This window comes from Equus asinus, chromosome 8 (assembly GCF_041296235.1).
Source record: "Equus asinus isolate D_3611 breed Donkey chromosome 8, EquAss-T2T_v2, whole genome shotgun sequence".
NCBI lineage: Eukaryota > Metazoa > Chordata > Mammalia > Perissodactyla > Equidae > Equus > Equus asinus.
Genome location: NC_091797.1, coordinates 30,360,274 through 30,381,897, shown reverse-complemented (window position 1 = coordinate 30,381,897; position 21,624 = coordinate 30,360,274). Strand labels below are relative to the sequence as shown.

Sequence of the window (21,624 nt, the reverse complement as noted above, 5' to 3'; positions counted from 1 at the left end):
GAGGAGGGTGGGCTTCATCCCCACCGGGCCAGCCTCTGAGCCCCCTCCCCCACTGCTGTCACCATCCCAGATTCCTGGACTACCTCTCCGACCTGTGTGTGTCCAACCACATCGCCATCCCCGTCACTCAGGAGCTCATCTGCAAGTGTGTGCTGGACCCCAAGAACAGCGACATCCTCATCCAGACCGAGTGAGCCGGCTGCCCCGTCTCCCACCCACAGCCAGGGCTCCACCCTGGCCGGCTTGCCGGCCTCCTTAGAGCTTGGGCCCCGTCTGAGTTCGGGGTAGAACTGGCACCACGCTCTCTGCAGATATGTGCCCAGTGCCTGCCATGTGCCCAGCTCTGTGTGGCACTGTGTGGGGGAGAGGGGAGCACAGAGGAGAGAGAGTGAGCCACGGCCCCTGCCCTGAGAGGCTCATGGTCTGTTTGGGGTCCCAAGCTGGGAGGCAGCATGGGAGCCTGAGCTGGCACTCAGCCCAGCTCAGGGAGGGCTCTGGGAATGGGAGGAGTCCTGCCCCGGCCCCCCACTCCCTGTGATGGGTGGCGTTGGTCTGCAGGCTCCGGCCGGTGAAGGAGATGGCCCAGTCGCACGAGTACCTGAGCATCGAGTACTCAGAGGAGGAGGTGTGGCTCACTTGGACCGACAGGAACAACGAGCACCATGAGAAGAGCGTGAGGCAGCTGGCCCAGGAGGCGCGGGCTGGCAATGCCCACGATGAGAACGTGCTCAGCTACTACAGGTGCCCCAGCCCCCGCTCCGTCCCCTCCTCAGAGCTTCCCGTGCCCTTGGCCTTCTCAGAGGCCTCGGCCAGTCCTGCCATGGCCGAGCTCCAACAGCTTCAGATGGGGCTCCTGCCTCCACTCGCCTGCCACGTGGCCTCCACCAGGGAGACCAAGGGAAGGCCGCCAGTGGAGCCCAAGGAGCACAGGGTGGCCCTGAGGCCGGGTTCAGCACAGTGCCCAGGCCTGAAGGAAACCCAAACCTGGCTCCAGACATATGTTTTAAAAGCAAGAATACTAGCTAACAGTTATCAGATGCTCCTATATGCCAGGCCCTGTTCAAAGCACTTCACCTGATCACTCATTTAAGCCCCACAACAACCCCGGGAGGTAGGGACTGTCATTACCCTGATTGTAAAGTGGGGGAGACAGGCACCGAGAGGTTCAGGAACTTGCCTGAGGTTACCCAGCCGTAACTGGTGAGCCACGGTTCAAACCCAGGCCGCCTGGCTCTGGAGCCCGTGGTCGGTAATGCGGGGCTCTGAGGAGGAAGCAGAGGGCACAACATCACCCGGGCCCCACAAAGCTTCCTCCCGTCCTCCTTTCTGTCACTCCTCCATCGTGGTCTCGCCCCTTCCACCAGCAGCTCACTTCCCCTCTCTCTCCCGGCCTTGCCCGCACCATTCCTGCCTGGGGCTGGTTCCTTCACTGCCCTCTTCTCCCCGCCTCTCCCGGCCTTTCTCTGTGCTGTCCCTCTTCCCAAGAAGACCTGTGCTGGCTGAGCCGGAAAGCGTTTTCCTCCGTAGCCAGGAGGGGGAGATTTACAAATACTCCTAATTCCTCTCTTCCTCGGAACTGGGTCCTTTCTGTCATAGTGGCTGGTGCATGGTTTAACCTGAGTCCCTTTGCCACTTTCTCGAGTCCTCAAAAGCCCAGGCCCAAGCGCTAGCAGCCCTTGCCAGCCCCCACCTGCCGTGTCCTCACCTTCTCCCTGTCCGCAGGTACCAGCTGAAGCTCTTTGCCCGCATGTGCCTGGACCGGCAGTACCTGGCCATCGACGAGATCTCCCAGCAGCTGGGCGTTGACCTGATCTTCCTGTGCATGGCCGACGAGATGCTGCCCTTTGACCTGCGCGCCTCCTTCTGCCACCTGATGCTGCACGTGCATGTGGACCGCGACCCCCAGGAGCTGGTCACGCCCGTCAAGTTTGCCCGTCTCTGGACTGAGATCCCCACAGCCATCACCATCAAGGAGTGAGATGGGTGGGGGCAGGGGGGCCAGGCAAGGCTGGGATGGGAGGGTCTCAGGGACCCTAACCCTCACCACCTCCACCCCCAGCTACGATTCCAACCTCAACGCCTCCCGAGACGACAAGAAGAACAAGTTCGCCAGCACCATGGAGTTTGTGGAGGACTACCTCAACAACGTGGTCAGCGAGGCCGTGCCCTTTGCCAACGAGGAGAAGAACAAGCTCACCTTCGAGGTGGGCTGGGGCTCAGCCGGGATCTGGCTTGTCCACTCCCCGGGCCTCTGTCGCCTGCAGGGGTGGGCTGTGGGGTCCACCACCTCCCTTCCCTCAGTGCCCTCAGCCAGTGCAGGGGGACTGCATAGACCGCTGGGACTCTGGTGCTGGGGGAGCGCTGCCTGCCCCAGTCTACTCATCCCATCAGCCTGGGGCTGTCACAGGCTCCTGGCGGGACCCCCCCGCCCCCCACCTTCCTGCATTTCTGCCCTATCCCCCTCATGGTGGCCTCCTTTGCAAGCCTGTCTTTCTCAGTAACCTCCTGGGTGGGGCTGGCCTTGTCTGAGACCCTTGGTTCCATGTCCACGCAGGCCACCCTCCCAGAGGTCACGCCTCTCCCCGCCTTAGCCCAGGTTCCCGTCTTGGCCCCGCCCATCACTCTTTGGCCCCGCCCACGCTCACCTCGGCCCCGCCCCTCCGCAGGTGGTCAGCCTGGCGCACAATCTCATCTACTTCGGCTTCTACAGCTTCAGCGAGCTGCTGCGGCTCACGCGCACGCTGCTCGGCATCATCGACTGCGTGCAGGGCCCCCCGGCCATGCTGCAGGCCTACGAGGACCCCGGCGGTGAGGCCCGGCCTGGCCCCTCCGCTACCCGCCCCAGGGGGCGCCTCAGTCCCCTCCCAGCCCTGGAAGCCCTCTCTGGTCAACCCCCCTGTGCAGCCTGCCTCCTGGCTCTGCTGCAAAGGGGCGTGTTTGTGCTCGATCCCCTCCAACCTCGGCTGGCCGAGCCGGGCCCCCTGCCCAGGTGCTGTGGAGACCCCGGGTCTGGGCGAGCTACCTTCCAACACAGCTTGATCTTGAGGGACATGGTGGGGGAGGAGGGGAGACACAGGCCCTGCCTGGGGAGCTCCCAGTCAGATGGGGGACACAGCCCAGCTACTGGGGAGTGTGAGGAGGAAGAGGGCAGTCTGAGGGGTGAGCCACAGTTCTTGCCCTCGGGGACAGCCCCAGGTCGCATAAGGTCATCTAAACAAAAAGTGCATAGAGACTGACACCTGGATTTTGGTGCTCCCCACACTGTCCCCTCAGTCCCCATGCTCTGTAGCAGCTCCCATGATTTTCCACCTGAGAATCCTCACTGATCTCCCCACACAGTTTGCCTTTGCCCTGGTTCTCTGTTTTTCCCCCAGATTTGGCTTAAAGCTCACCTCCCCCAGGAAGCCTTCCTGGGTTAGCCTTGTCCCTTCCTTAGCATGGCTTTGCCCTGAAGCTGGCAGAGACAGAGTCAGACTGGGGGCCCCTGCTGGTACCCTCTGTGACCCACTCCTGCTCTCCACTCTGCAGGCAAGAACGTGCGGCGGTCCATCCAGGGCGTGGGCCACATGATGTCCACCATGGTGCTGAGCCGCAAGCAGTCTGTCTTTGGTGCCCCCACCCTGTCTGCTGGGGCCGGTGCCGCTGAGCCCCTGGACAGAAGCAAGTTTGAGGAGAATGAAGACATCGTGGTGATGGAGACCAAGCTGAAGATCCTGGAAATCCTGCAGGTGGCTGGGCCAGCACCGTGGTGGGAGGTGTCAGGAATAGGAAAGGAGAGTGGAGGCAGGGACGGGGAGGTTGGGCCGGGTGAACCCCCCTCAGATCACAGTATCTAGTCCTGGAAGGCTCCACGGTGATCAGCTGTCTAGCCCCATGGTTCTCTAAGTGTGGTCCTTGGACCAGCAGCATCAGCCTCACCTGGGAACTTAGAAATGCACGTTCTCGGGCCCCACCCAAGTCCTACAGATCAGAGACACTGGAGGCCGGGCGCGCAGTCTGTGCTGTGACAACCCCTCCCGGTGATGTGGCATGCACTAAAGTCCAGCTCTGACCTCCCATTGTACGAATGAGGAAAGTAAAAGCAGGGAGGGGACATGGCCGCGGTCACACAGAGATTTTGAAGCAGAGCCCGTTTCCCGGCAGGGCAGACCCAGTCATCCCTATTCTGATCTCGTCTGAGACTCCCCAGAACACTTGGGGAAGGGGCTGGTAGCATCCTGAGGAGGGATGGGGACCCTTACTTTTGCCTCGCTGCCGCCAGAGGACGGGAGGGGTAATGCAGTGACCTCCTTGGGGACCCAGGCTGGGCAGGGCCTGTTCAGGAGAGTCAGAGGAGGGGGCTTCTGACTCATTCTGGGGCCTTTCAGATCTGAGTCCTGGCTGTGTCCAGAGGCTCTGCGCCCCATGAGGACAGAGGCCAGTGGGAGTGTCTGCAGATGCAGTGTCCTCACCCCAGACCCCACAGGGGCCTCTCCTGCTCCCTCACAGTCTTGGGTTCCCTGCCCTCCCCCCCCACCAGGAGCCCCAGGGTACAATGGGGAGAACAGGAAAGGAAGATAAGGGTTGGCCTTTGGATGTAGGGAGCTTCATTCCCTTTCCTGTCAGCGTCCAGCCTGGGAAAGAGGGACTGAGTGGGCCGGGAGGGGAGTCTCTGCCTCATTCTGAGAGGAGGTGCTATCCCCTATCACTGGGGTGGGAGCTGGGGAGAGGGCACCCTGGAACCTCCCTGGGGAGAGCGGTCTTGATTTTTATGGTTGGGATGTCCGGGGGCATCGCTGAACATGTGTTCTGAAACCCCCGAGTGCTAGAGCTCGTTCAGGGTACCTCTCTCCCCTCCTGGAGCAGGATAGGCCTCCTGACCCTGGGCTGGTCCTCACCCCATCCTCTGCCCACTTCTCCAGTTCATCCTCAACGTGCGCCTGGATTACCGCATCTCCTACCTGCTGTCCGTCTTCAAGAAGGAGTTTGTGGAGGTTTTTCCCATGCAGGACAGCGGGGCCGATGGCACAGCCCCCGCCTTCGACTCCACCAGTGAGCCCCCACCCCTGCCCTCAGGCCCAGGGATACCCAGCAGTGGGGTGGAGCCTGCTCCCCAGCCCTGGCCCTGCTTCCTCACCTGCAAAGGCTTTTCCTCTCCATTGTCTCATTTAATTGCCACAGTGAGGCGGAAGGGCAGGGATCGTTCGCTCCATTTCCTAAATGGGGAAACTGGGGCCCGTAGAGGAGTAGGGACTTGCCCAAGGTCACAGCCAGTCAGAGGCTGAGCCAGACCAGGGCCCAGGCCTCCTGACCCCCAGCCCAGAACTCTGCCCCAACACTGGCCTGCAGGGCAGTGGGGCTGCTCTGGTCTTTGCCCTGGTTGGTTCCCTCTCCACTCCAGGAAGCAGTGGGCAGAGGGGCTACCACCCAACCAGTGGGGAAGGGGTGGTTTGGGCATGTCCCTGTTCCCGCACCCCTGTGCTCCCCATCTTTCCAGCACATGGACCTGCCCCCTGCTCCCATCTGTCCCCTCTTGCTCCCCACAGCTGCCAACATGAACCTGGATCGCATCGGGGAACAGGCAGAGGCCATGTTTGGAGTGGGGTGAGGCCAGGGTCGTGTGGGGGATTTTGGGGGGGGGTTGGGTGGTGAGGCTGGCACAGGCTGGCAACCCCCTCTTGGGGTGGTCTGTTTCCCAAGCCCGGGGCTGGCCTCTCCCTCCCTCACTGCCCTGTAGCCCCTTCCCAGGCTCTGGGGCGGGCTCCCCGGCTTTGCGCTCTGACCCTCCCTTTCCTGCCCCACCCCACTGTCATTCTGGCCATTCCCCTGCCTTCGCTCGGGGCAGTTGGGCCTCTGTTGGTGCATCAGGACTTGGCTGGGGCCTGGGAAGGACACCCCCGTCCCAGAGCAGAGAGGGGGTGGGGGGTATGCAGCCTGCTCTACAGAGGGCTGGAGTTGGGGGTCTCCCAGGAGGTAGGGGCCCTTTACCGTTTCTGGATGCCCTTGGCGTCCAGTGAAGCTTTTGGACCCCTTCTCAGAATGGCGTTTTTAAATTCATAAAGCAAATAAAATTAGAAAGAAAACCAATGACATTGAGATACACTTACCACAACATTGAAGAAACCAAATTTGAAGTGGCAGTTGTGTGTGTGTCTCTTTATTAACACATTAAACAACGAGCTGTGCCCGACGTGTCATTAGTGCCTTTACTTCCGAGCAGTGATGAGTGTAAACGATGTTTCGAGATTTCTGTCACTGCTCTGAGGTGATGTGAAAACATCAGTGATTTTTAGTGGTGACAAAGTCACAGGTAACTGCTCCTTTTTTCTCATTGAAGGAAATGGTAGCTTTTGGTTAGAGGTTGGTAAAATAAAGATGCAGTCTTTTCCCCATCTCTGCTCACGGCCCCAACTTCTATCCAGGAAACCCCTTTGGGGGGCTGCGGATCCCATATTAATAGTCTTTGCTTCAGTTGCTTAATCCGGGGGAGTCCTGCGGGACCTTAGAGGACGTGGGGATCCCGTGGGGAGCTCAGGGCAGTGGGTGTTTACAAACTGGTGAGAAATGGTTGATACTTTTAGCAAATAGTACCCTGGGCGCTGCAAGTGCTAGCGGGTGGCAGGGAGTGCGCTTGTCCCCTTGGACAGCGGGGAGCGCGCCAACCGTGCCCGCCCGGTGCTGCAGGAAGACCAGCAGCATGCTGGAGGTGGACGACGAGGGCGGCCGCATGTTCCTGCGCGTGCTCATCCACCTCACCATGCACGACTATGCGCCGCTCGTCTCGGGTGCCCTGCAGCTGCTCTTCAAGCACTTCAGCCAGCGCCAGGAGGCCATGCACACCTTCAAGCAGGTGCCGCCCCCTCCTGAGCGCCCGGCCCTCGGGGGGTCCGGGAAAGAAGGCCTGAGGGGGCTTCCTGGGGCTGCCCCGGCCACGCATTGGCCTGCACTGGGCACTGGGGGTGAACAGTGATGGAGAGCTCACAGCGCAGGGGGGAGCTTAGATGCACATTCGGGGTTCTTGGCTTTGCTGAGCTCCTTAAAGGTGTTAGGGCCAAGTCCTGGCCGCCCTCATCTCCTCTCAGCCTGGCTGAAGGCCTGTCATTTCGTACGACGTGGACGGCACTGATGGTTTGCAGACTCTGTCATGTGCACCTTTGCTGACTGCTTTAGGTCACGCCTGGCACGCCCTCAGCCCCCACTAAGGCGGCTGCTTTTGTATCGTGATGTCACCTGGGCTCGACAGCTCCCTGTGCACTTCGCAAGAGCTTGCTGTGTCCCAGGCACTGAGCGTTGCAATTCTCGCAGCAGCCCTGACAACGTGGTCACTACTCTCCTTCCTCTTTTACAGAGAGGGAAATCGAGGCCCAGGGAGCTTTCCTCCCTTACCCACTGACCCACAGCGGGTAAGGGGGGAGTCAGGGTTCAGGTCCCTCTTCAGCCAGCATTCAGGGGTGTCACTGCGCTTTGCCCTGTCCTGTTCAGGGTCCAAGTGAGCAAGTGACAGCCCATAGCAGCATGTGACACGAGTCTGAGCAACTGAAGCTAGGCGACGAGGCTGCTCATGACAGCACAAGGAGGCCTGTGACCATGAGGGAAGGCTTCCTGAAGGCGGTGGACTTAGGCAGGGCCATAAACATTGAGTAGGATTTGGCCCAGTGAGGAGAAATGGTGGTGGCGTGGAGATGCCAGGAGAAGAGGCCTGGAGCAGGGAGGGCGGCGGGAGTCTACGAGGCAGTGGCCCCGGCGGTGCCCCTCTTACCAGGCAGCCCTGTCCTCGGCCATCAGGTGCAGCTGCTGATCTCCGCCCAGGACGTGGAGAACTACAAGGTGATCAGGTCAGAGCTGGACCGGCTGCGGACCATGGTGGAGAAGTCAGAGCTGTGGGTGGACAAAAAGGGCAGCAGCAAGGGCGAGGAGGCAGAGGCGGGCGCCGCCAAGGACAAGAAGGAGGTGAGTGGGCTTGCAGGGAGCTGGGCCGGGGCCCCTACGAAGGCGGGGCCCGGCTGACCCCAACCCCTGTGCCCCCAGCAGCCCACAGACGAGGAAGGCTTCCTGCCCCCACCCGGGGAGAAGAGCAGTGAGAACTACCAGATCGTCAAGGGCGTGAGTGGCGGGTCCTGGGGATGGCTCTGCAGCCCGCCTGTCCTAGGGGCCCTGGGGCCCGGCCTCTGCTGACTCCCCGCTCTGCCGGCCACTGGTCCTCAAAATAGTCATCTTCTGGCTTTTCCTGCACGTTAAAAACAACCCTGCTAAGGTCCAGATGGAATGATTTTAAAGCTGAAGGAATTTAATGAAATTCCATTTCAAAGTCATCTTGTTCTACTTACTTTTATGGGTGGAATTGGGTTTTTACTGCTTCCCTGCCTCGTTGCAGTGATACGATTCACTGGCCATGGCCTCCTTCCTGCTTCCTGGCCCTGGTGTGTGCTGGGCCTCGGAGCAGCCTGAGGGGTGGGCCAGGCGGGGGGAAGCTGAGGAGGAGGGAGGGCCCTGGGCTCAGCCTCCCTGCCCCCAGATCCTGGAGCGGCTGAACAAGATGTGCGGCGTCGGGGAGCAGATGAGGAAGAAGCAGCAGCGGCTGCTCAAGAACATGGACGCCCACAAGGTCATGCTGGACCTGCTGCAGATCCCCTACGACAAGGTGACCCCTGACTTCTGACCTCTGACTCCCTAGTGCAGCTTCACCTTGAACCCTGACCCAACCCAAGCCGCACACTAACCCCCGATGCTGATCTAACCCAGTCTCACCCTGACCTTTTCCCCTGATCTGTCTTTAGACACACCTTGACCCCTGAATCCAATCTTAGTATCATCTCAACCTTTGACCCTCTGCCCCTCATCCTCATCCACTTGGACCTTCATTTGATCCCAGCCTCACCCTGAATCTTGACCCTGACCCCAGCTTCTGTCTCCCTCTCTGGCCTAATTCTGATAATCTCAGCTTCATCTTAACCTTTCACCCTCAGCCTCCTTTCTTTTGACCCATGTTGACCCTAATCTGACCCTAGCGTTTCCTTGACCCATGATAGCAACTCTGGCCTCATTCTGACCCCTGACTTTGATTCCTCGCCTAGCCTCACCCTGACCTGTTCCCAGGCCCATCCTGGCCTCTGACTCCAAACTTACCTCATCTCAACCTTTGACCCTCCACCCCTCACGGTGACTGACCTTGATCTTCTTATGTCCCAAGCCTCACCCTGACTGCTGACCCTGACATCACCCCAACGTTCACCCGACCCTCACCCTAGCCTTGCTCCCCGACTCCAGCCTCATCTCAACCTCTGACCCTCAGCCCTCACACGTTTCCATATCCTGACCTAGAGGCCCGGCTTTCACTTTGAACCTGGCCTCCTTCTGGTCCCAGTCCCAGGCCCTGACCCACCCCGACCCCTGTCTAGACTCAGGCCCTAGACCTGGCCTCACCTCCCTGCTGTGGTGGGGCCCAGCACCCTGTCCGCTCTCTGTGCCCAGGGCGATGCCAAGATGATGGAGATCCTGCGCTACACGCACCAGTTCCTGCAGAAGTTCTGCGCCGGGAACCCGGGCAACCAGGCCCTGCTGCACAAGCACCTGCACCTCTTCCTCACGCCGGGGGTGAGGGCACGGGGCTGGGGTGCCGGGGCGGGGCGGGGCGGGGCCTGGACGCCCTCTCTGACGGATGCCCCCCCCGCAGCTCTTGGAGGCAGAGACCATGCAGCACATCTTCCTGAACAACTACCAGCTGTGCTCCGAGATCAGCGAGCCCGTGCTGCAGCACTTCGTGCACCTGCTGGCCACCCACGGGCGCCACGTGCAGTACCTGGACTTCCTGCACACCGTCATCAAGGCCGAGGGCAAGTACGTCAAGAAGTGCCAGGACATGATCATGACTGAGGTGAGGGGGGGCCCGGGGGCACGGGAACTCGGGCGGCGGGTTAGAGCAGTCAGACAGTGGGTCACAAAGGAACACTGAGGTGCTGGACTGTGGACGGGGCTCAGAGGGAGGTCTGAGGTCACAGAGGCGGGTCTAGTAGAACTCAGGCTGCGGGACTAACAGCACTCAAGCAGGGCCCAGTAGAACTTAGGCATCTAGTAGAACCTGGATAACAGGCCTGAAAGAACTCAGACACTCATTCCTGCATTTACCATTTATTTAAAAATCATGAAGCACCTACTGTGGGCCAGGGACCGTGTATGCCTGGGGAGCTCAGTCGTGTGTAAGCTCGGGGGGCAGGGTCGGGGCCCACTGCTAGGACCCCAGTGTCTGGCACATAGTAGGTACTCAGTAAACACCTGTTAAGTGAAGGCATGAAGGATGAAGGGCTGAGTCTAAATCTGGAACAGACATGGTCTCTGCCCTCGAGCATCCTACAGGGTGGGGGTCAGGGGAGAAAGGAGCGAACCCCAAAGAGAGGTTAGGGCCCTGTAAGTGAGCCCCTGTGAGCGGGAAGTGCTGAGCCATGTGAATTCCTAATTGCTGTTATTATATTACTGTGAATAACATAATCACTGACACGAGAGAGAGGCAGTGTGTGCTTTGGGAGGGTTTAAATTACATGCGGGAGCACAGGGGAGGGACGGGTGAGCCGGGTGGGCGTGGGATTAGAAAGGGCTTCCTGGAGGAGGCGCCTCTGAGACAAGCCCAAGAGGGACTTCTTTCCTTTGAGGAGGAGGGGGTACTTTCTGGGTTCAAGGTCTCTGATGGCAGAGGGCCTGAGACATCAGCCTAGGGTCCGGAGGTCCAGGGAACCCCAAAACTCAGGCAGGGTGGGTTTTCCTGAGCGTCGGGCGATCTTCCCTGGTAAGCGCAGGAGAGGGGTGGGCCCAGGGCCTGCTGGGCTGAGGGGCTCTGACATGTGCCCCCCTCCTGCCCCGCAGCTGACCAATGCCGGTGACGACGTGGTCGTGTTCTACAATGACAAGGCCTCGCTGGCCCACCTGCTGGACATGATGAAGGCTGCGCGGGAGGGCGTGGAGGACCACAGCCCCCTCATGTACCACATCTCCCTGGTGGACCTGCTGGCTGCCTGCGCCGAGGGCAAGAACGTCTACACGGAGATCAAATGCACGTCCCTGCTGCCCCTGGAGGACGTGGTGTCCGTGGTGACACACGAGGACTGCATCACCGAGGTGTGGGCTGGGTGTCGGTGCACAGACACTGGGGACTGGTGGTGGGATGGACAGGCATCGGGAGGCGTGGGGAGGGCAGTGGGGACATGGGCAGAGGAGCCGGGGCAGGTTGGGAGGGTCAGGTGAGGTGCAGAGGGGGAGAGCCCGGGCGGGCGGCCCTGCCAGCGCCCTGACCTCCCGGCTGCTGCCCAGGTGAAGGTGGCCTACGTGAACTTTGTGAACCACTGTTACGTGGACACGGAGGTGGAGATGAAGGAGATCTACACCAGCAGCCACATCTGGACGCTCTTCGAGAACTTCACCCTGGACATGGCTCGGGTCTGTCCCCGTGGGGGCGTGGCCCGCGGCCGGCCCGTGGCGGGGCAGGGTCGTGCTCGGGGGCCCAGGCAGCCTTCCAGGGCTTGGGAGTAGGGGTGCCCCACGTGTTGGCCACCCCCAGGCAGCTCTCTCTCCCGCCCCAGGTCTGCAGTAAGCGTGAGAAGCGCCTGGCGGACCCCACCCTGGAGAAGTATGTGCTGACCGTGGTGCTGGACACCATCAACGCCTTCTTCAGCTCCCCGTTCTCTGAGAACAGCACCTCCCTGCAGGTGAGCGCCTGCCCCGGCAGCCTTGGGGTAGGGAATGGGGGATATCAGAATGTATACGCATATCTGCTTGTAGTGGGTAAAGATACAGCAGAGGATATACAAGCGTATGAGTTATCTATGCTGCGTAACAAATTACCCCCCAATTTAGCAGTTTATAACAGCAAACATTTATTACCTCTCAGTTTTTGTGGGTCAGGAATTATAGTGAGAACTGTACCGTAGAACAGGAATTCCTGAATTCACTCGGTCTGGTGGACCCTGAGGGGCAGGGGCTGCCTCGCAGCACTCACTCAGCCGGACAAGGTGCACGTGCTTACCGCAGCGGACAGCAGAGCCGAGGCGGTTCTCAGGAGGGGCTGACGCTCTGAGGTCTCTGGCGTTGGCCGGTTGACCATGTGCCCCTAGAGCTGAAATGGGGAGACAGCCTTGTAACGCCTTACTTACCTGTCTGAGCAGAAGAGCTCGAGGCTGGTGAACAGGACTTCAGCTTGAGTCACTGGGAGAGTCATAGCCCCTCAGTCAGTCCCACATGCCCAGACTCGAGCCAGTTCACGGCCCCCGAGCCCTCTGCAGGAAAGAGCGCCAGGTCCCTTGAGGAAGGAGCTGCTCTACCCCCTAAATCATAAAGAAACACTGGAAGGATCCGCAAGAAACCCACAAAAGGGGCTACCTGTAGGTAGAGGGATTGGGAGCAGAGTGGGGATGGGGCTTCTGAGAGTGGTACAAAATGTTGGGTCCCACTCTCCCAGCAAGGGAGGGCGTTTGGCCCTGGGACTCCTTTGGGCCTATGGAACTCTGGTAATTTATGTCAGCTTTCCCACATCAGCAGCCCCCGGGCAGAGTGTGGGAGAACAGGGGTGATGGGGCCAAGGGTGGGGATGAGAATTCTCAAAGTATGCCTTTTGATGACCTTTTGGTTTTTGGATCATATAACTATATTACATTTTCACAACACCAATTTATTTAGAAAATGTTTTAGGGGAAGAAAAGGGTCAGCAATAGGGCTGTAAGCCCCAGGCCTGGATCTTGGGGAGTTCTCCCAGGGCTGCCATGTACAGTTAGGCAGGTTGTGCACTGCTGAAGGGAAAGGGGGTGGCTTTTTCCAACTGGGACAAAGGCACCTGGTAGCTACGGGAGGCCCTGTCCCTCCACCTGTCGCCATTTTCAGTGGGCCCTGGTCCCTGGGCCTGGGCCTGCCCAGTGTGGAAGGTGGGCCAGGCTGCAGCAGTAGGCGTGTGGCCTCTTGCAGACGCACCAGACGATCGTGGTGCAGCTGCTGCAGTCCACCACGCGGCTGCTCGAGTGCCCGTGGCTGCAGCAGCAGCACAAGGGCTCCGTGGAGGCCTGCATCCGGACCCTCGCCATGGTGGGTGAGTGTGCCAGGGCCCTGGCTAGCTCCAGCCCCCCACCCCTCGCCGCAAGACGTCTGCCCTCACAATACACATGTTATCCCTAAGCTCGCCCATCATCTGCTCCCAGGTGGTTCTCAGTAAGTCCTTCTTGTTGTCTAACTCATATCTTGGCAATTGAGAGAAGCTGTTTGCTCCTCCGAGTCAGTTCCCCAGAGGACAATGCTGGTGACATTCCCCAACCAAAGTGCCTGCAAATGGTCTCAGGCAGGAGGGAGGCCTGTAGATTTTTGGGGGCCTTGGGAAGGGGACAGGGAAGTTGGGAGAGAGGAGGAGAGGGGTCAGGGTTAAGCCAGGGGGGAATCAAAGAGACAGAAATTCAGTCTTTTTACCCAAAAAGTGGAAGAGGGCACCTCAGTCCCTCAAGGGTGGGCCAGGGCGGGGGTCCCTGCACCCCAGACCCTCAGTCGGGTTCACCCCGTCCCCTGGTGCAGTCGCCCTGAGCCCGGCCCCTCTGGCTGGCTGAGCCCCAACCCCCACCAGCCCTCCATCACCCCATGCCCTCTCCCCGCAGCCAAAGGCCGGGCCATCTCGCTGCCCATGGACCTGGATGCCCACATCAGCTCGCTACTCAGCAGTGGTGCCAGCTGCGCAGCTGCCGCCCAGCGCAACGCTTCCAGCTACAAGTCGACCACGCGGGCCTTCCCCCGTGTCACCCCCACCGCCAACCAGTGGGACTACAAGAACATCATCGAGAAGCTGCAGGTGGGTGTGGGGCTGCCTGGTGTCCACCACGGGAGCCGCTTTGGGGGGGCATGTTCTCAGGCATGTCCCTTCCTGTGCTGCCCACACTCCCCGGGAAGGGGCTGGTCAGCTCGTCCCCCGCTTAGGGGCTGCTCAGGGAAGGTGCTGGGCAGGGAACTGAGGGGCATCATTCCAGGGTTGGCGCTCATGTAGGGAGTCAGGACACCCCTCACTCCTGACAGCAGCTTCCCGTTTATGCAACACACTTCTGCGCACTGTCTCATTGGCCTCTAGAGGCCCAGAGAGGGCAAGGGGTTTGCCTAGGGTCACACAGAGCTAGAGGAGGGTCTGGGAGAAAAGCCAGGGCTCGCGGCTCCCAGCCAGAGGCTCCGAGCAGACGGACGCCATGCTTTGTTCAGGGCCATTCTGCGGGCCCAGGCTGCAGGGCAATCCATGGGGCCGTTTGGTGTTGGGGTCAGAGGAATGGTAGTCAAGCCTTGGTCATCTCTTGAGCCTGGGTGGCCTGTATCTGGCCCGGCGGTGACCCTGCCCTGCCCACCCCAGGACATCATCACAGCCCTGGAGGAGCGGCTGAAGCCCCTGGTGCAGGCTGAGCTGTCCGTGCTGGTGGACGTCCTGCACTGGCCGGAGCTGCTCTTCCTGGAGGGCAGTGAGGCCTACCAGCGCTGCGAGAGCGGGGGCTTCCTGTCCAAGTGAGTGGGGTGCTTGGCCGGGGCAGAGGGGCTGCAGGGGCGCAGTGGCCTGGGACAGGGAAGGGACAGGGAAGGGCCCCGCAGGGATTAAATGGCCCACAGAGTCAGAGGGCCAGGGGCTGTTCCTGCCCGGGACAGCATGGGGGAAGTGGCTGGAGGGAGGCAGCGGGGGCTGCCTGAGCGTGTGCCCCCTCCCCACCGGCCAGGCTGATCCAGCACACCAAGGACCTCATGGAGTCGGAGGAGAAGCTGTGCGTCAAGGTGCTGCGGACCCTGCAGCAAATGCTGCTCAAGAAGACCAAGTATGGGGACCGGGTGAGTGCCCAGTGGGCTGGACGCCAGGCGGGCCGGCCAGGGGGTCTGGGGTCTGAGGACCAGGACTGTCGGGCCTCTGGTTAAATGGTGACATGCGCCACTGTGGGCTCGCTCCCTCCCCCAGGGCAACCAGCTGCGCAAGATGCTGTTACAAAACTACCTCCAGAACCGCAAGTCCAGCTCGCGGGGGGACCTTCCGGACCCCATGGGCACCGGTCAGTGTCACTTCCCTGCTGCCGTCCCTCCGGGTGGCCCCTTAGCCCAGGCCCGGGTCTTCCCTTCTGCTCCCCAGCCCTACCAGCTCCCCCTCAAACACGTTCTCCCACTCCAGGCCTGGACCAAGACTGGTCAGCAATCGCGGCGACCCAGTGCCGGCTGGACAAAGAGGGGGCCACCAAGCTGGTGTGCGACCTCATCACCAGCACCAAGAACGAGAAGATCTTCCAGGAGAGCATCGGCCTGGCCATCCGCCTGCTGGACGGCGGCAACACGGAGATCCAGGTGTGGAGTGGGTGGGGGTGCTGGGGGCTTACCTCCTTTGGGCGGTCCCTTCTACTCAGGAGGGGGGACAGTGTGACAAGTCACTGAGATCGAGGGGGCTATGCTGTAGGGGTGGGTGCTTGCGGCCAGGGTGAGTCTGGCTGCCCATGGGCGGCTCCATCTTCCTATCTGCTCCACGTCACGTGGCCCCTTCTCTATCCACGCACAGCCCCCTGCTCCACCCAGGCCTCAGCCTGTCTCCTCACCATTCTGTCCGCCGTGTCATTCATCATTCTCGCCTCTTGGTCTCTGCTCAGGCCTCCTTCCTCCTATTTCACATCCCCCTCAACCTTTGGTCTACCTCTTCCAGAAAACCGCTTCTGATTGCTTTATCCCTGTTCATTCATACATTCATTCACAAGTGTGCATTGAGTGTCTTCTGTGTGCCTGGCAGTGTTCTAGGCACGAAGGATTCAGTGGTGAACAAGAGACAAAATTGGTACTTAGGTTTCAGTGGGGACAACAGTCAGTAATGGTAATCCCCCTGTAATGTGGAGAGCATGCTGGACATTGATCATTCAGGCGAGGGGCTTAGGGAGTGCTGGGGCCAGGCTCTGTGAGATGAGGTGATGGAGGAAGGTCCCTCGGAGGAACTTTGAACGAGGACCCAGCAGTGAGCATGCGGACAGGTAGGGCGGGCGCACGGGGAGAAGCAGGCAGCTAGGCAGAGGCCGTGCAGGGGAAGTGGCTGATTGGCTGGAGGGGGTGGAGGAGGCGTGAGTGGCAGGACCTGGGGTCAGAGAGATGACGGGCCATCATGTGGCCTCGTGGGCACTGTGAGGCCCGGCTTTTCCTCTGGGCCACATGGGGCCACTGCAGGGCTTTGAGCAGAGGAGGGATGTGCCCTAGACTCCAAAGGGATGCCTGTGCCGCTGTGTGGGGAGCAGACGTGGGGCCACGGGCAGACGCAGGAGGCGGTCAGGACACTGGTGCAGGCCTCCAGCATCGCAGTCACAGGCCTGGCCCCTCCATTCTGACAGTCCTGAATGTCCCCACCCAGCCTAGCCACAGGGCACAGGGGTGTCTCTGTCTCCCCCAGCCTCAGTCTGGTTTGGGCACGTCTGGTGGCCCATCTGGGCCCCATCCTTGTCCCTGCAGCACAGGACAGAGTTCCTCCAGGGCCTTACCAAGGGCTGCTTTGAGCCAGGCCCTGTGCTGAGGCTGCGCCCCATCTCACTGTCCACCCCAGAAATCCTTTTACAACCTGATGACAAGTGACAAGAAGTCAGAGCGCTTCTTCAAGGTGCTACATGACCGCATGAAGCGGGCCCAGCAGGAGACCAAGTCCACAGTGGCTGTCAACATGAGCGACCTGGGCAGCCAGCCACGGGAGGACCGGGAGCCAGCAGACCCCACCATCAAAGGTCAGGGGTGGGGCCGGGGGCCCAAAGGACAGGATGGGGGTGCTGGGCAGGGTCAGAGGGTACAGGATGGGGGAGTCGGGCAGGGATAAGGGCTTGGGGTGCAGGGCACAACGTGCAGTCAGGGGGCTCATGTGGGAACATAGGGTGAGGGCGAGAGTCTGGCCGCTGCTAGCAGCCCCAGCCTCACGAGGCCTCCCCCCGCAGGCCGTGTGGCCTCCTTCTCGATGCCTGGCTCCCCATCCCGCTATTCGCTGGGCCCCAGCCTGCGCCGGGGGCACGAGGTGGGTGAGCGCGTGCAGAGCAACGAGATGGGCACGTCCGTGCTCATCATGCAGCCCATCCTGCGCTTTCTGCAGCTGCTGTGTGAGAACCACAACCGGGACCTGCAGGTGAGGCCACCCAGCATGCCTGCCCTTCCCTGGCTGTCCAGCTAGCATGGGGACCCCACCCCTGCCATCTGGCCACGCACCCCTGCTGTCTGCCTGTCATCTGGCCTGGACACCACTGCCATGTGGCTGGCAACTCCCCCACCCCTGCATGTGCAGGATCGTGGTCCCAGGCCGGCCTCTCCCCGCTGGAGGTGCGCCACGCCCACCCCTTCTGTGCTCTGCAGAACTTCCTGCGCTGTCAGAACAACAAAACCAACTACAATCTGGTGTGCGAGACGCTGCAGTTCCTGGACATCATGTGCGGCAGCACCACGGGCGGCCTGGGGCTGCTAGGGCTCTACATCAACGAGGACAACGTGGGGCTCGTCACCCAGACCCTGGAGACCCTCACCGAGTACTGCCAGGGCCCCTGCCACGAGAACCAGGTGAGCGTCGGGGTGGTGGAGCAGCCACCGAGGGGGCAGCGTGGATGTGTGGGTGGACGGGGCAGGCTGGGCTGGGGAGAGACTGAGGCTGCTGCGGCTGCCACGGTTCTGAGGGGCCTGGGCCCCGTGTCCCCTACTGCCTCCTGCCAGACCTGCATCGTGACGCACGAGTCCAACGGCATAGACATCATCACGGCGCTGATCCTCAACGACATCGGGCCCCTGTGCAAGTACCGTATGGACCTGGTGCTGCAACTCAAGGTGGGGCCATGGCCGCCCGCGTGAGCGTGCATGGGTGTGCCTGTGAGCGTGTCACATATGCATGCGACATGTTGAGTGTGCGTACTGGTGTGTGTGATGTGGGCACCACATGTGCAAGTATGTGGTGATGTGTGGGTTGCATGTGTGTAATATGTGCATCTTATAAGTACACGAGTGCACACATGAGTGAATGTGTGAGCAAACACACTCAGTCTGGAAGCACACGGGGTCTGGGTTTATCCAAGGGCCCCCGTGTACATGTCTGCTGTCTGGGAGTGGAGCGTGCTGCTGCAGGGTGGGGTGAAGGTGTCCTGTCGGGGGGGCTGGATATGCAGGAGTGGGGAAGGCCATGGACATCTTGTGGGCGGGGAGAGACTATTACAGAGTAGTCAGTGGCAGGGGTTGTGGCTGCGTGATGGGGGCCCTCAGACTGGCCTGTCTCCCACTCCCCCAGGACAATGCCTCCAAGCTGCTCCTGGCTCTGATGGAGAGCCGGCACGACAGTGAAAACGCTGAGCGCATCCTCATCAGCCTGCGGCCCCAGGAGCTGGTGAGGCGGCTGGGCTGGCGGGCGGGTGGGAGGGTGTGGCAGGGTGGGGTGTGTGGGGATGGGGGTTAGGATCCAGCCCGCCCCACGCCCCGGGAAGAGGCATTCGAGCAGGCACTGCCCCGCCAGGTGGACGTCATCAAGAAGGCCTACCTGCAGGAGGAGGAGCGGGAGAACTCGGAGGTGAGCCCACGCGAGGTGGGCCACAACATCTACATCCTGGCGCTGCAGGTACCAGCCCCACCCCACGGCCCCACCCCCGACGGCCATGCCCCCCCCCCACCCCGGCGACCACGCCCCGTGACCCTGCGCTGCCCTCTTCTCGCTCAGCTCTCCAGGCACAACAAACAGCTGCAGCACCTGCTGAAGCCCGTGAAGCGCATCCAAGAGGAGGAGGCTGAGGGCATCTCTTCCATGGTGGGGCCCTGGGACCAGGCTGGGAGTGGGGCGGGACTTAGACAGGGGCGTGGCTGGGCTGGAGATGGGATGGGCTAGTATCTGGGGGGCAGGCTGGGAATTGAGGGCGGGGCTATGGCCCGAGGGCGGGGATGAGGGCAGAGCTGAGGCCTGAGAGCTGCTTGGAATCCAGCATGAGGCAAGGGGCGGGGCCGGGGACTCAGGGCGGAGCTTCGGCCCGAGGGCCCGCCTGAACCTGAGAGCTAGGATCGGAGAGCAGGGCTAGAATTGGGAGGCGGGGCTCGGGGCGGGGCTCAGGACTATCGGGCGGAGCCCGACTGGTGGCTAGGGGTGAAACCAGGGCTTAGAAGGGGCAGCAAGGCTGGGGTGGGTCTGGAAGCCTGAAGGAGGACGTAGGGTGCATCTGAACAGGACTGCGGAGGGCACTGACTGTCCTATAGGATTGTCCGGACATGGCTCTCCAGCTACCCCCCTCCCACTTTGGGGCTGGGTCCTGGCTGGGCTGGGCTGGGCAGGGTCTGGTCTGGTTGGGGAGTCACTGGCTGGGGCATAGTTCAGAGCTGGGCTCATGCCTGGCAGGTGGGGCTTGGGTGCAGGCCTAGCGGTGGGGGCCTGCTGGGCTGACCTCAGCGCCCTCCCCACCCCCAGCTCAGCCTCAACAACAAGCAGCTGTCGCAGATGCTCAAGTCCTCAGCGCCCGCACAGGAGGAGGAGGAGGACCCGCTAGCCTACTACGAGAACCACACGTCCCAGATTGAGGTGGGGCCTGAGGGTCAGGGGCCAGTGAACCAGGGCTGTGAGCTTGGCCCTTGGTGGCCACGGCCCAGGTGTGACCATGTGCCTGTGTGCCCCCAGATCGTGCGGCAGGACCGCAGCATGGAGCAGATCGTGTTCCCGGTGCCTGGCATCTGCCAGTTCCTGACAGAGGAGACCAAGCACCGGCTCTTCACCACCACCGAGCAGGACGAGCAGGGCAGCAAAGTGAGCGACTTCTTTGACCAGTCGTCCTTCCTGCACAACGAGATGGAGTGGCAGCGCAAGCTCCGCAGTGAGGACCGTGGGGCGGGAGGGTGGGCTGGGGCTTGGAGCTGCTCACAGCTGCCCCCTGATGCCTCCTCGCCTGCTGGTGGGTGCCCCACCCCCACCTCCGCCTCAAGTAGTTTTCCTCCTGAAGGGGGGCCTGGAGCTTGTGCGGACGGGGGGGCAGAGGTGTTAATCGGGGGCTCCCTGACACTGGCCCCCACCACCCTCCCCCCTAGGCATGCCGCTGATCTACTGGTTCTCCCGCCGCATGACCCTGTGGGGCAGCATCTCCTTCAACCTGGCGGTTTTTATCAACATCATCATCGCCTTCTTCTACCCATACGTGGAGGGCGCGTCCACAGGTCAGGACACAGGGCTGGTGGGCAGGCGCCTTGGGGCCCCCCATGCCCCCTCCTCAGGCTTGGGCAGAGCCTTGGGGCCAGTCAGGCTCTCAGGGACCAGACAGATGCAGAGTGGGGAGAAGCATCCCTGTGCTGCTCTCTGGGCTCTGCACCCCATCATGGGGAGACAGGTGTGGTCCAGCGGGACAGACGGGGTCCTTGACCTCGGGAGACTGTGTGTGTGTGCACGAGCCAGAGGCTGGATGTAATAGCAGCAACTGGATAGGGGCTCCTGCCACAGGCCTAGAGATGCAGGTGTGGTTGGGGGGCCCTAACACCAGGTGACCAGGAACTTAATAGGGAAGGCTTCCAGGAAGGGGTGGCTTCTTCGGGTCTGTTGGGGCTGTGGTGAGCTTGAGCAAGCCACACTCCTCCCTGCTCCCCTGCCCCAGGTGTGCTCGGCTCCCCGCTCATCTCGCTGCTGTTCTGGATCCTCATCTGCTTCTCCATCGCGGCCCTGTTCACCAAGCGCTACAGCATCCGCCCCCTCATCGTGGCGCTCATCCTGCGCTCCATCTATTACCTGGGCATTGGGCCCACGCTCAACATCCTGGGCGCCCTCAACGTGAGTGCCAGAGGGAGCCCCCACCCCAAACCACCCCCATGCTCATCACACAGTTGGACTTGAAGCTGGCCTGCTGCCTCGCAGCAGCCACTGCTCTGCTCCATCCCCCTCAACCTGGGTTGGGATCCTCAGCTCATTCTAGACCTGCAGTTGGAACCACTCTGTGCCGCCTCCATCTCCCTGGACAACTGGGGTCAGCAGGCACTCAGAGCCAGCCAGCTAGCTGGGAGTCACCTTGGAGCACCAGCTTCAGGGCTGCTGTGCACACGGTGTAGTTGTGCACTGATCAAAGGCACTGTTCGCATTGTAGACATCAAAGATTTGTCTATTGTGATGATTTCCTGACAGATGGAAAAAGTGCCTTGAGCAAGGGGGCACCTTTTCATAAGTCACCCCATCCCCATAAAGGCCAAGGGCGCTCTTCTCTGACCATCCTCCTCTGTGTCTCACTGTCTTCCTGAAGCAGAGGGACCCATGGGGCTTCTCCTCTGTTCTAGGCCCGGGGACCTGATGCAATTCTGGAAGCACTTTCATTAATGCTGTGCCTGCCGGGCTGACATTCCACTGAAGGCTGGGCCTCTGGGCTGGGCACTGGGTGGGCGTGGCGACAGGGAGTGGAGATTCATGGTGGGCGGTGGGTTACTGACCCCCAGGCTCTGTACTTTGCCCCCAGCTGACCAACAAGATAGTGTTTGTGGTGAGCTTCGTGGGCAACCGTGGCACCTTCATCCGGGGCTACAAGGCCATGGTCATGGACATGGAGTTCCTCTACCACGTGGGCTACATCCTGACCAGTGTCCTGGGCCTCTTTGTGCACGAGCTCTTCTACAGCATCCTGGTGAGGCCCGCTGTGGCTGGGGCAGGGCGGAGGTGCAGGGCAGCTGGGGCTTCCTGCG

The 21,624-nt window shown here is 61.3% G+C and overlaps 1 protein-coding gene across 5 annotated transcripts in view; it reads left to right on the top strand.

Moving 5' to 3' along the window:
- Positions 1–21,624, top strand: part of ITPR3 (inositol 1,4,5-trisphosphate receptor type 3) — a 66,358-nt gene that overhangs the window by 38,294 nt on the left and 6,440 nt on the right. For 3 of the 5 annotated variants that reach the window (XM_044776415.2, XM_070515086.1, XM_044776417.2), the window contains 35 exons: positions 71–190; positions 559–741; positions 1,723–1,974; positions 2,060–2,204; positions 2,667–2,808; positions 3,529–3,728; positions 4,902–5,031; positions 5,526–5,583; positions 6,664–6,829; positions 7,765–7,929; positions 8,008–8,082; positions 8,495–8,620; positions 9,451–9,573; positions 9,653–9,853; positions 10,837–11,088; positions 11,281–11,406; positions 11,550–11,675; positions 12,925–13,045; positions 13,599–13,789; positions 14,333–14,481; positions 14,688–14,796; positions 14,921–15,011; positions 15,128–15,297; positions 16,526–16,700; positions 16,905–17,089; positions 17,314–17,514; positions 17,665–17,775; positions 18,230–18,325; positions 18,452–18,553; positions 18,653–18,739; positions 19,388–19,498; positions 19,595–19,787; positions 19,999–20,124; positions 20,556–20,728; positions 21,402–21,566. In XM_044776415.2, coding sequence (XP_044632350.1) covers positions 71–190; positions 559–741; positions 1,723–1,974; positions 2,060–2,204; positions 2,667–2,808; positions 3,529–3,728; positions 4,902–5,031; positions 5,526–5,583; positions 6,664–6,829; positions 7,765–7,929; positions 8,008–8,082; positions 8,495–8,620; positions 9,451–9,573; positions 9,653–9,853; positions 10,837–11,088; positions 11,281–11,406; positions 11,550–11,675; positions 12,925–13,045; positions 13,599–13,789; positions 14,333–14,481; positions 14,688–14,796; positions 14,921–15,011; positions 15,128–15,297; positions 16,526–16,700; positions 16,905–17,089; positions 17,314–17,514; positions 17,665–17,775; positions 18,230–18,325; positions 18,452–18,553; positions 18,653–18,739; positions 19,388–19,498; positions 19,595–19,787; positions 19,999–20,124; positions 20,556–20,728; positions 21,402–21,566 — 5,146 coding nt within the window. Of the gene's footprint in view, positions 1–70; positions 191–558; positions 742–1,722; positions 1,975–2,059; positions 2,205–2,666; positions 2,809–3,528; positions 3,729–4,901; positions 5,032–5,525; positions 5,584–6,663; positions 6,830–7,764; positions 7,930–8,007; positions 8,083–8,494; positions 8,621–9,450; positions 9,574–9,652; positions 9,854–10,836; positions 11,089–11,280; positions 11,407–11,549; positions 11,676–12,924; positions 13,046–13,598; positions 13,790–14,332; positions 14,482–14,687; positions 14,797–14,920; positions 15,012–15,127; positions 15,298–16,525; positions 16,701–16,904; positions 17,090–17,313; positions 17,515–17,664; positions 17,776–18,229; positions 18,326–18,451; positions 18,554–18,652; positions 18,740–19,387; positions 19,499–19,594; positions 19,788–19,998; positions 20,125–20,555; positions 20,729–21,225; positions 21,372–21,401; positions 21,567–21,624 lie in introns of those variants that run through there. The other 2 variants (XM_044776416.2, XM_044776418.2) reach the window with 2 other exon arrangements.